Raw genomic sequence first — 13,232 nt, 5'->3', positions numbered from 1 at the left:
CCTGGTCAGGGCACATGCCCTGGTTGTAGGTTCAATCCTCAGTGCTGGACATGCAAGAGGCAGCTGATGAATGATTACTTATCATCACTGATATTTTTATCTCTCTCCCATTCCCTTCCTCTCTTTAATAAATAAAAATATTTTTAAAAATGCCGAAACTGGTTTGGCTCAGCGGTAGAGCGTCAGTCTGCGGACTGAAAGGTCCTGGGTTCGATTCCGGTCAGGGGCATGTACATTGGTTGCAGGCACATCCCCAGTAGGGGGTGTGCAGGAGGCAGCTGGTCGATGTTTCTCTCTCATCGATGTTGCAATCTCTCTATCTCTTTTCCTTCCTCTCTGTAAAAAATCAATAAAATATATTTTTAAAATATATATATTTTTAAAAATCAAAATAAGGGACTTTGTTCATATTTGCAACATCCCTTCATCATGGCTCTTAATTAGATTAAATAACCAAGAGAAGGTGTGGCCGAAACCGGTTTGGCTCAGTAGATAGACTGTCAGCCTGCGGACTGAAAGATCCCAGGTTTGATTCCAGTCAAGGGCATGTACCTTGGTTGCGGGCACATCCCCAGTAGGGGGTGTGCAAGAGGCAGCTGATAGATGATTCTCTCTCATCGATGTTTCTAACTCTCTATCCCTCTCTCTTCCTCTCTGTAAAAAATCAATAAAATATATTTTTTTTAAAAAGGAGAGAGAGAGAAGCTGTGGATAAGCTTCAAGATGGCTGCCCCTCAGTCCCATCATGCTCCTTCTGCTGGGCCACCTTGACAGTCAGAAACCATCCTTAGGTTGAGTGTCATGATATCTAAGAAAAACAAATTCAGGTACAGAATTACCATGCAGTATCACAGTGAAATGTCCTATATAGACTTTTTCAACCTCAATGAATTGTTTATTATAGTAATAAACTCCTCTGATTTTATTGGTAATAAGTTGAAATTTTGACCTCTAAGGTCATTACAAACTGTGAACCTGACATTAGTGAGTTTTTTTAAATTTAATATCATTCAGTACTGTGAGTTATGTGGCACTGGTTTGGCTTGTCATATGGATTCATTTGTTTTAGAATATTAATAAAATGTATTAAAAACATACAAAATATCATGGACTTAATCCGTAATTACAAAATATTTTCATATCTTGGGTTAATAATATGTGGTATAGTTTATGAAATGATATCCCAGATTTTAGAACATTTAAGTTATTTCCTGTTTATTTATTCATACACTGAAAAATGCTACAGAATACATCCTTTGAAAATATCTGTTTGTGAAAAATTCTATTGGAAACATTGTGGGAAGACCATGCTGTTGGGTTAGATAATATGTAGATACAAGGTTTTGAAGTTACCACTGGGCTGTTCTGATACAGAGATGGTCCTGCCCTGGCTGGCTGACTGGGGCCTCTGAGCAGGTTTACTAAACCACCCACTGAGTGAGAAGTGTGGTGAGGTGGACACAGCTCAGTCCCAGGGAAGGGAAGAGAGGGCTTAAAAGGCTCCTGCAGCTCCCCATAATTAGCAGCCAGAGCAACTCCATCTATAGGCACCTGTCATTCCTAATGGAACAGTAAGGACACTTAAGGACCATCGAGATTATAATCATAGTGACCAGAAGAACTCATCAGAGAGGACAGCTTGGCCACAGCCAGGGATGGTGGAGGGAATGGATCCCCAGCAGCCTGGGAGAGGCAGGCACAGGAGGAGAAAAAGGACCAAAACTCTTGGTGGTGGTGGTGGTGGGATGTTTGGGTTCAGAGGAGGAGTGGAATTTCAATCAGATTGTCCTCAGGATAACCCCTATACCCTTCACACCACAGCTCTACCAGCAGCTCCACAGAGAAATGAAGCTCAGGTTCCTTTGCTGGGTTCTGCAGAGGGAGGAGCCAGCATCAAACAGCTGGGCACCTCCCACTCCTGTCTCTGGGTAGCATGGGGCTATGGCTCTTGGCTGCAAAACTACCACAGGAAATTCTCCAGAGGTCAACCCGGGTTTGTGTCTCTTTCTTCTCAGCACTGTCACCTGCTACTGGGTGGTAGCTAAGGGTTTTATTGTCCTAGCCAGAGCTGGACCCGATTACCAAAAAAGGCCTCAAGTTACTGAGAGGCTGTCTGTGGATGGGGATATCTACGATGGCTGTGTTTGGTGTTTATAGATAATAGAAAAATCACCTTTCCGTTAAAAACTGATACTTCCATTAAAAACTGATACTTTCCGTTAAAAATGTGATCAGCACATTTTCACTTATTTTTATTATTTCATTTTTGCACAATAAAATTACTCTTTTTAAAATCTAATGAGACAACGTATCCTAGTACTTTTTATAGATTAATCACTTTCGCCTAAACACATGACCAAAACATGAATAAAACACCACCAGTGATGAGAAAATTGAAAGCTTTTAGTGTATACTGTTTATTTGTGTGTGTTTTTATGAAAGCAGTTTGTACATTACAAAAAGCAAAATAAAATCTTAAAGAGAAACAAAATTTCCAGTAATAAAACCCTATAAAAACCACCATTAGCTATTAAAATTAAAATATGGTAAAAGCTTTTTATTTATAAAAACTCACGTATTCTTTCACCTGCTATTATTTCAAACATAAGGGAAGAACCAAAGCATATAATCAATAAAATGGGTGATGAATAATGATGTTTAGTTAATGTTCTAATTACATAAATGTCCTAATTATATGAATGCTATCTTATTTTGAATTTGAGTCTTCATACAACTAAAAATTATGAAGATGGTTCCCATCATATTGAAAAATAGAATTTATGTAAATTTTAAAAATACAATAATTAAGACTAAATATTTGTTGAAGTTTTTATTTATTTTTTTAAAATATATTTTATTGATATTTTGCAGAGAGGAAGAGAGAGGGATAGAGAGTTGGAAACATCAATGAGAGAGAATCATCGATTAGCTGCCTCTTGCACATCCCCTATTGGGGATGTGCCCACAACCAATGTACATGCCCTTTACCGGAATCGAACCTGGGACCTTTCAGTCCATAGGCCGATGTTCTATCCACTGAGCCAAACCGGTTTTGGCTATTTGTTGAAGTTTTTAATCAACAGGTTAATTACAGCTATAGAGGGGGTGAATTGTATGAACGGTGTAGAGAAATGACACAGGGCTTCACAGCTAGACTAATAGAGCAAAAGCTAGGGAGTGATATTGAAACATGAAGATGTTGATATAGCATTAGGTACTTAACATATAGACAGTATAATATATGAGTAAATGTAGCTCTAAACAGACATACCAAAGAAGATGAAGAGAATACTGGTCTGAACATCCTGTGAATTTTCATCTAGTAGAGAATATGGATAACACTGAAGTGAGAATTACAAAGGAATGCACCAAACAGGGTATTAAGTAACGTCACTTCAAACTATGGATTATTAAATGAAGAACGTGTAGAATATAGTTAGCTGAAGCTAAATTAGAAATTTATTTTTAAATTGCCATTAATGTGCATGTGTGGGGGGGGAGGGGGGTGTTAAATTTTTTCCATTGTGTCTCTACAACCATGTCTGTTTGGAAAGAGAATGAATGATGCCTGCTCTCTTGCATTGATTTTAAGATTGCACACACCCCTGTCATTTCTAATTATATTTTCTCATTATAGTTCACAAATAAAGCAAAAAAGAGAAAACTTATTCTATGCCATGCACCATAGGTGATAATTTTGCTAACCTGAGTAAAGCACAAACCAATACATATGTTTTGAAGATTATTATCCAATATAATAAAGAGGTAATAAACTGACCATCATGTCCTCCCACAAGTTGGCCACCCCCATTTGGTCAAAGATGGTCACCACAAGATGGGTGGCAGGGAAAGGTAGTTGTGGATGATCAGGCCAGCATGGCAGGGCAGTTAGGGGCAACCAGGCCTGCAGGGAAGGGAGGTTGGGGATGACCAGGCAAGCAAGGGAGGGCATTTGCGAGAACCAGAGTGGCAGAGGAGGGCAGATGGGGATAACTGAGCCAGCAGAGGAGAGTAGTTTGGAGCAATCAGGCCAGCAGGGGAGGGCAGTTGGAAGAAATCTGGCTGACAGGGGAGCAGTTAAGCATTGTTCATGTTAGCAGGGGAGTGTTTAGGGGGTGATCAGGCTGGCAGGCAGGTAAGCAGTTGGGAGCCAGCAGTCCTGCATTATGAGAGGGATGTCTCAGATTGGAGAAGGTATAGGTTGGGCTGAGAGTATGTCCTCCTTCCCCAGTGCATGAATTTAATGCACTGGGCCTCTAGTATTTAATAATACAATAAGTAGATATTCAGGAGATAAAAGGGAATTTAAAACAAAAACGAGCAACATATTTGCCTTTATTGATAGTGCACTAGGAGCTACCTTAGATATTGGAGGTCCTAAGCATCTAGAAAGATTCCCACTCTATTTCCAGTCAGAAGTGACTACAGCAATAGATAAACCTGAGATGGGGAGAGAAATAGCAAGAGGAGATTCTACATATTAGGGAACTTTGTGTGACATTTACAAAGGTCACACTTCTACCTTCATAATCCAGGAATACCCCTACTGGACCAGTAGGTTTGGGCACATATTGCAGTAAAGGTGGGAAAGTGCTGAAGACATTGTGATGCATGTACGTTTGAGCACAGCCAAGAAAATAGAATGCCTTATGGAGATGTATATTCTCCTGTACCCAATCATCACAAGAGATTCCTAAAGCCCAATTGCAAGCGTCTCCCACATCTATCTCCCAGTAACGTTTCCCGGAGAGAAAAGTCTTAGCCTCCCAATAAAGAAAACATTCAGATTGTGGAATGGAAAATGGTACTCTTTTAAGACAACATCCAACATACAGGCTTATCAATTCTCCCTGTAGGAAGGCATGGCCGCGACAACATCCATAATACAGACTGGTAGTATCTGCAAAAAAAAAAAAAAAAAAAGTAAATCATGTGGATGCATTGAAAATAGAAGTCCTGATGGAAATCTTGATCTTTCAGGATGTTACTTTATTATGAGGTCACAGCAACATGAGCAATGTTGGTTGTCACATGTAATAAAGGACAGAAGTGACCAATACATGTGCAGAACAACCAAATCCCAAACAGATATTTGGATAATTTTTGAAATTAAAATGTTTAGGGTCAAATATAAGACTCATCTCACCCTGGCTGGTGTGACTCAGTGGTCAAAGTGTTGGTTCACCAACTTAGGGTAATGGGTTTGATTCTAGTCCAGGGCACATCCTGGTTTTCAGGTTCCATCCCCTTCACCTGCATCTCTCTGGGTACATAGTGTTCCTCTCTCTCATTCTTTCTCTCCTCCCTCCCTTCCACTATCTCTAAAAATGAATATAAAAAACTATCCTTAGCTCAGCTCTTGTGACTCAGTGTTTGAGTATAGATATATGAACCAGGAAGTCAAGGTTCTTTTGCTAGTCAGGCCACTTGGGTTGCAGGCTTGATCCCCAGTAGGGGACATGCAGGAGGCAGCTGATCAATGATTCTCTCTCATCACTGATGTTTCCATTTCATTCTTCCTCTCCCTGACTCTTCAATCAATAATAAATAAAAATTTGTGTATGTCTCCTTGGGTGAGTATTAAGAAAAAAATGACTCATGTCTCCAAGTTCACTTTGCATAGTAAAATGGACAATGAATAATATTCTCTGAACTGTTTTTCATTGTAAAAAATTAGGATCAGAAGAACATTTCTTTTAAATAATCACATCATGATTTTGGAAGAAAAATGAAGATTTGCCAGGAGTCAAGCATTTCTCTAGTTAAATTAATGAAAATCCAATTTATGTCCATTTTAATAGTTTCTTAAAATGGTGTTTGCAAAACCCCTCTCCAGTCCCTCTGTCCTCTGTCCTGGCTCTGGGCTGTCAGCATTTTCACATTTAACACGTACCTCTTCAGATTACAAATAAACTGAATTTTGGTGTGCTTTTACTTTATTGTTTATAAAAATATTTCTTCTATTAATCTTTATATATTAATTCAAATTTTTAACATTATATGATCATTATAAAAGTACAAGAAAATTAATAAGATCCAATATATTATATATCACACAAAAAAATTGCTGTTAACATTTGAAAATTATATATACTGAATAAATGTACAGTTTTGTATATATATTGGATAATTAACATTAAATCTGAACATTGTTACACTTATTAAACTGCTCATTTTTGACATCATTTCTTTACCTATAGGAAATTCACTATTTATGAGTCTGAATCATATTTCTGTTTCTTACTATTTTCCAATCTTAGTATTATAAATTTGACTGTAAAGACATGATCCCTAACAAAATGATTATACAGCCAAATGATCTACTTATGTCTGAAAATAGTAACACACTTAATAATAGAGGGCAGATTACCTGCATGGTCCTAACAACACATGATAGATAATGGGAATATAGCCTATGGGCCTGCACTTACCTTTGAACAAGTGGAACCTTGCAATCATCCCTGGGATGGTCACTGCAGTGAGCTCTGCTTTCACAGGCTGGGGCATATGCTCACACACGGCCTCACTCCTGCAAGAAGGAAGAGGAAGTTACTGTTTACAGTCAACAAGCAAAACCACTATTTTTTTATGTATAAGATACTTCAATAGAATTATTTGAATCCATTAATTTGAAAATCCAAAAGTATCACTTTGCCAAATATTTCTCCTTCATATTTCCTTAATTTTCAAGTCTAATGGAAAGTCCATTTGAACCAGAATTCAGTCTAACCCTTTTGTATCTTGTCCAAGAATTTGTAAAGATCCTCAGTCTCTTATGTCTTTGAGGATATTCAAGAGGGAAATTCTGGATTCCACTGAAAAGCTCCCCCTCTGGAAATGATGGGGTTCTCTGAAGACTAATAGACCTATTGCACACTCTCACTGTAGGTGCTGTGAAACTTTTCCAAGGCAGGGCAATCTGCTTCCTAGAGGTAAGTGGTTCTAGAGGTATTACATCATTCTCTTAATGTGATAGAAGACTGGAGAAAAAACAAGCAATGCTTAGAGAAATGGGAGTCACATTTTATTATAATTATGAGCAGGCCCAGAGAAAAATGTGTCTTTCAAATTCTGGGCCCACTCAAATGGAGGAAACTTGCTCTATTTATACTTTTTCCTGTACTTTGTCTCCCAAATTTGGAATGAGACTTCTGGGTCTCCTGAGAAATCAGGCTTGTGTGCTGGGAAGAGGCCATGAGACCATATCTCAAGGACTGGCCTGTGCCAGCATTGACAACACTGTCTGGGGCATAGCTTATTGCCTCTCTGGAATGGGAGTAGTCTTATTTTCCTAATTATTTAAGCAAGCAAGCATTTACAGAAGACAAAATAGCAGGGTTAAAAAATTCAAACAGCAGTTTTATGTAAGATGGATGCTTCAATACTTAGCACATTCTCCATCATATATGTAGAATTTTGAAGACTAAACAGGAAATTGGGAATTAAGGGGTTTTCTTTAGTTTTTTTTTTTTTGTTGTTGTTGTTGTTCTTGTTGGTTTTTTTTTTTGAGTGTGTGTGTGTGTATTTGTTTTTTGTTTGCAATTTATCCATTGAAACTGATGAATTAAATCAGTCAACATGGCCATGAAAAGAGACATCTACAAAGAGATGAGGAAGGGGAAAATAGATACAGGGAAAAAATTCAATCAAGATCCCAGTAAGTTCTGCCTTCACTTTATCATATCCTGCCTGATATCTGTGAAAAGTCTGAAAGAACATTAGTTGGTATCAAGGTATAGACTCACCTTTGCAATATGTCTCCAAAATCCTGTGGAGAAAAATAGAAAGTTTTAGTGCTTTTTACCAATGACTATTCCACTAGGTCCAGAGGGAGATTAATATATTTTTTTCATTTAGTTTTCTCTTATTTTATTTTTTGCTCTTTTGCTTATTTATTTTTTGCTCAATCCCTCCAGGATCCTGGTGGGCAATTTTGAGGTAGTTCCAGAAGTTATTATTTCCCTAATCTGTTTCTTCCTGGGAAACATTTCTATTTCCTCCCTCTTGTTTACCATATAATCATAAACTCACGTCCTGCTGGAGACTGATTCCTGGAGACTTTCCATGGGCCAGAGAAGGGGGAAGAGAACTGGGGAGTCTCTGTACACTGCTGTAACCATGATTAAGTGTCCAGCATCTTGTCTATTTCCAATGTGGTTACACCCAGAAATAAAAGCAACACAAGTGTAGATTCCCAAATAACCCCATATTGCCATGTCTATAATTATCCTCAATACCAGTATGTACTGGTATTGAGGATAATACATGTGCCCTTTAATGAAGCCCAAATATATCATTGACTTTTAGAGGGGGAATCTAACTCAGGATTCCTTTACCATCCCACAGAGTTTTGTTTTGTATGGATAATGTAGGAGAACTCTTTGGTTTGTGGAATTCCATGGAGGAGCAATACCCTTCCAACAAAGTAACTGAGGCTATGGAAATAGGTTGTTTGAAACAAATGCCATAAAAGAGGTGATGAATTTCCGATGAAGGAATGCCAGTGCACGTGAAAGTTTAACACCCCACTTCTGAGTTCTTACCAGGAGCAGCTCTACATCTGATTTATGGCACATTTCCTTCAGCTCTGTATACATTCCTCTTAAAAGCTCCCTCTTATGTGCCATGCTGGCTTCACTGGCCTTAAGTTGTTCAAAAATCTTGTTGCCTTCTCTTTTCAGTCTCTCTAAATGATTATCCTTTTCTGGACCCAGCAAGAGAGACAAATTACCATATTCAGTTCTGATCGCTTCGCTCTTTGAGTTCACATAAATCTGCAGTGACATGGAGTTAGTCAAAACATGAACCCTTTCATTCATCTCCAACTGTATCTCATTAGTACTTCTTTGCCTTATAAAAATCAATTATATTTAACCATTAACCCTCAGTCTTGCCTAGTCTCAAAATCCACATTTTCTCATTCTTCTTTTCCATATATATTCTTCCATATATTTTAAACAGCCAATTATTTCCAATTCATTCATAATGAAGGCTTTGATAAGATAATCACAAAGAAAAACAAATGTGTGTTTTTTATCTTCAAGCCAATCCTAATACATAAAAACCCTGGTCCATCATGACTGGAGGCTCAGTCCTACAGTCAGCACTGGGTAGCATGGCAACCCTCCACTGACTGATGAGAGAGCTGTGACTCAGGCCCAGATAGAGCCTTGAAAAGAGAAGCAGGATTTGTCTGATCCATAGCCTGTGTGTCAGCTGTTGGTGAGCACTTGCATCTCTCTCTTCTCTCTCTCTCTCTCTCTCTCTCTCTCTCTCTCTCTCTCTCTCTCTCTCTCTCGATGTCAGGCCAACATTTGGGCCTCCATTTCTCTCCAGGCCCCTCCATCAGGGCTGCTGATCAGCCCCTCCTTTCTGATCAGGTCCCATTGATAAGCACAGAGATGCTGACTGGCATAGAAACCAACCAATCAGAACCAAATTGGCCAACCGAGGAGTGCAGTTGGGGGCAAGATCAGGCCTGCAAGAGAGGGCAATTAGGGGCAAGCAGGCAGGCAAGCAGGCAGAGAAATTGGGGATGATCAGGCAGGCAGGCAGAGGGATTAGAGGCAATCAGGTAGGCAGCCAGCAGTCCCAGACTGTAAGAGGGATGTCTGACTGTCAGTTAAGTCCCGAACCCTGTGGACTGTGCCTAAACCGGCAGTCTGACATCCCCAAAGGAATCACTGATTGAAAAATGTGCAGGCTGGGCTGAGGGAACTCCTCTTTGTTCACGAACTTCATGCACCAGGCCCCTAGTAAGTGTAAAAGGCAACACAGTTCCATTCATAAAACGTGCAGTTCAAAATTATAAAATTGGATTAGGATCCATTATTTAGCTCAGTTTCCAAAATTTGGAGCAGATTACTTAACCCATTTTACATGCTGTGACCTCAAATTTATATGCTCATCTCCTTGCACTTAATCCAGCTAAATCCTATCCTGAGGAGATTTCATTTACAATCTGACTCCCATTATTTCTTTGATTTTATTTCCTTTCATTCTCTTCCTAATTCACTCTGATAGCCTCTCAGAACTTTGTGGTTTTTCAACTGCCTTAAATATACCTGCCAGCAATACCTTTGCATGTGCTATTTTCTCCATCTAGAATGCTCTCTCTACATACCCTTGTGGTTACCTTCCTTTTCAGAGATCTTTTTTTAATAAGGTGAGATTTTCAGTGAGGTCTTCTCTGATGATCGATCCTATTTAGAACTCAAACACTCATCTGCCATCCCTATCCTCCTGCACTCCTCTTTCTCCTTACTGCTTTATTATTCTACAAAGAACTTATCAGACATCATATATTATACTATATACATGTTGACCATTTGCCCTTTGATTTACAGTGTAAGCTTTCTAAGGGCAAGGACAGTTTCTACTTTGCTTACTGCTCCATTTATTGGATCAATAGTTGGTACACAGAAGGTGCTCATGAAATATGTGTTGAGTAAATTCATATTTGATATCACATCTTCAAGATTGAGGAATTTAGTTATTCATAAATTCCCCTAAAGTGTTCAAAGTTCTCCTTCAATTTAGATACCATGCCCCATATTTGGCATTTTTATATGTAACCCTCATCTTTCATCACATTTCTCCTAAGAAATTGTATATTACTAGAGGTCCAGTGCACTAATTTGTGCATGAGTTGGGTCCCTAGGCATGGCTAGAGATCAGGGCCAATGGGGCAGCTGGTCGGCAGGTAGGAGGAACAGTGGGAGGTTGACAACCATCTGCCTATTAGGGTCAATCATGGGGCCTGCCCAGCTGGGGTGAAGAATCGCAGAAGGTTGGCCAGGTTGGGGTAGGGACTGTGGGAGGTTGGCAGCCCGACCAGGGAGAGAGACCACAGGAGTTTGGCCAGCTGGAAGAAGTTGCCTGTGGGAGCGCACTGAACACTAGGGAGCAGCTCATGTGTTGAGCGTCTGCTCCCTGGTGGTCAGTGCACATCATAGTGACCAGTTGTTCAGTCATTTGGTCATTTGGTTGCTTAGGCTTTTAGATAGATAGAGAGAGAGAGAGAGAGAGAGAGAGAGAGAGAGAGAGAGAGAGAGAGAGAGAGAGATAGAGAGAGATAGAGAGAGATAGAGATAGAGAGAGATAGAGAGAGATAGAGAGAGATAGAGAGAGATAGAGAGAGATAGATAGAGATAGATAGATAGAGATAGATAGATAGAGATAGATAGATAGATAGAGATAGAGATAGATAGATAGAGATAGAGATAGATATATAGAGATAGAGATAGATATATAGAGATAGAGATAGATAGATAAAGATAGATAGATAGATAGAGATAGATAGATAGAGATAGATAGAGATAGATAGATAGAGATAGATAGATAGAGATAGATAGATAGAGATAGAGATAGATAGATAGATAGATAGATAGAGATAGAGATAGAGATAGAGAGATAGAGATAGAGATAGAGATAGAGATAGAGAGATAGAGATAGAGATAGATAGAGAGATAGAGATAGATAGAGATAGATAGATAGAGCTAGAGATAGATAGAGAGATAGAGCGAGAGAGAGATAGAAAGAGAGAGATATAGAGATAGAGAGAGATATAGAGATAGAGATAGAGATATATAGATATAGATATATAGATATATTATAGATATAGATATAGATATAGATTCAAAATGAATTACTTGGTATAAATTTAGGGTTTCTATGGATTAGGGACATGTTCTTTGTACCTGAAATATTCCATATGTTTTCAAATACTATGAAACATTCACATGAATGCTTATACTGCTTCTCATGATTCACCTGAATTTTCAATGGCTGCCAAATGTCTCCTATGCCCAGAATTTACCCCCTCCCTCCACATATGGCTTGCTGTGAAAGGGCACAGTCTGTAGTGGTTGTGTGGTAAATATTGTTAAACCTAAGAATAAATCAGCATGCTTTGTATGTAAGCTGTCATTTTGTTAGAAAGTGACTAAGAGCCCAACTATCTATCTATGGAGGGAAAATGCCCTTTTCCTGTTGTTCACACTTCCCATATTGAATCCCAAAGAACACTATATTGTCAGAGGAAGTTCCTGGCTTAAAGTCATTTATCCAATCACCCCAAGTTCATGCTGCAGGTTGGAGAAATGCAAATACCAACCTCCCAAGATCTGGTTGTGACAGTTTCCACATTCAGGTTTCTGTCATTTTCACAACATTTCTCCCATAAAGAACATTGTCTTGAGGAGTTTCTCCTGCAAAAGATGCAAAGGGGTCAATTTGATCCAATGAAGAGGAGAATATAGCATTTAGACCTCAGAGAGGGAGGGTCCCCAGAATAACTGATAAATCATAGTCACTGAAAACAAGGGAATCATAGAGTTCGCTTATTTATATCACATATTTGTGAAACCTGGAGACCTCACACTAAGGAATTCCAGAGATTCTGAAAGGAACATCTGAATGGAATAATCCCATCCCCTTGGAATCAGGAATTTGGTAACCACTTTACAGAAGTGGGTTTTCAGGGGCATCACTTACCCTGTATTCTTCAACTGCCTCTTCCACTGAACAGTGTCTGTGAGCCTCATGCTCCTGGGAGGTAGAGCAGTGCAAACAGAGCAGGCTCCTCTGGTCCTCACAGAAGATCTGCTTTGCCTCAATGTGTATCCTGCACTCATTCTCCTTAGAACGTAGAAAATGCCCAAGATGGGCTTGTCTGGCAATGAGAACCTTTTTTTTTGAGAAAGACATCCGTGTGAAAGTCTCTCTGTTGGATTCTTTTCTGGCATTCAGAGCAGCGAGGAATAACTGACCTGTTTGGCCAGCTGAGGTGGAAACAGGGCCTGCAAAAGCTGTGCCCACAGTCTGTGGTGATGGGGTCTATGAAGCAGTTCCTACAGATGGAGCAGATGAGTTCTTTCTGGAAGATTTGCAAGCTGCAGGGATCCATGTCTCTGGAAAGAATTAGCAACAGTCATTTCTGGGCATTGGTTGGTGAGAGGTTCTGAACAGTTATATGAAGGTAGTGATGTTTATATATTTTTCTCTGTGCAATACTAGCAAAAGCAAGACAACCTATTTATGCCATCACACAGATGAAAACTGGAGTCAAGAAAGTGTCTTTGAGGTTTACCGCCGACATGATTCTCACTAGATGGCTCACCTAACCTTACACATTCAGTTCCTAGTCCTACCAAATACAAATGAGTGCAAGTATCCATTTCTAGGATGTTGTATAGCATTTTATTACTGCTCTTAATTGTTCAAAAATCAAT

At 39.2% G+C, this 13,232-nt stretch overlaps 1 protein-coding gene across 1 annotated transcript; it reads right to left on the bottom strand.

Moving 5' to 3' along the window:
• Positions 1 to 743: 743 nt before the first annotated feature.
• LOC118713751 (putative tripartite motif-containing protein 49B) lies at positions 744 to 12,907 on the bottom strand. The gene is given in 8 exon segments (XM_036428648.1): positions 744 to 808; positions 6,432 to 6,529; positions 7,746 to 7,768; positions 8,544 to 8,774; positions 12,116 to 12,188; positions 12,190 to 12,209; positions 12,496 to 12,681; positions 12,683 to 12,907. Coding segments are annotated over 8 exon segments (921 nt in total).
• Between the last annotated feature and the right edge of the window lie 325 nt (positions 12,908 to 13,232).

The sequence above is a fragment of the Pipistrellus kuhlii genome, unplaced genomic scaffold, assembly GCF_014108245.1.
Source record: "Pipistrellus kuhlii isolate mPipKuh1 unplaced genomic scaffold, mPipKuh1.p scaffold_m20_p_9, whole genome shotgun sequence".
Taxonomy (NCBI): Eukaryota; Metazoa; Chordata; class Mammalia; order Chiroptera; family Vespertilionidae; genus Pipistrellus; species Pipistrellus kuhlii.
The sequence above is the reverse complement of the archived record's forward strand: the minus strand, read 5'-3'. Positions and strand labels throughout refer to the sequence as shown.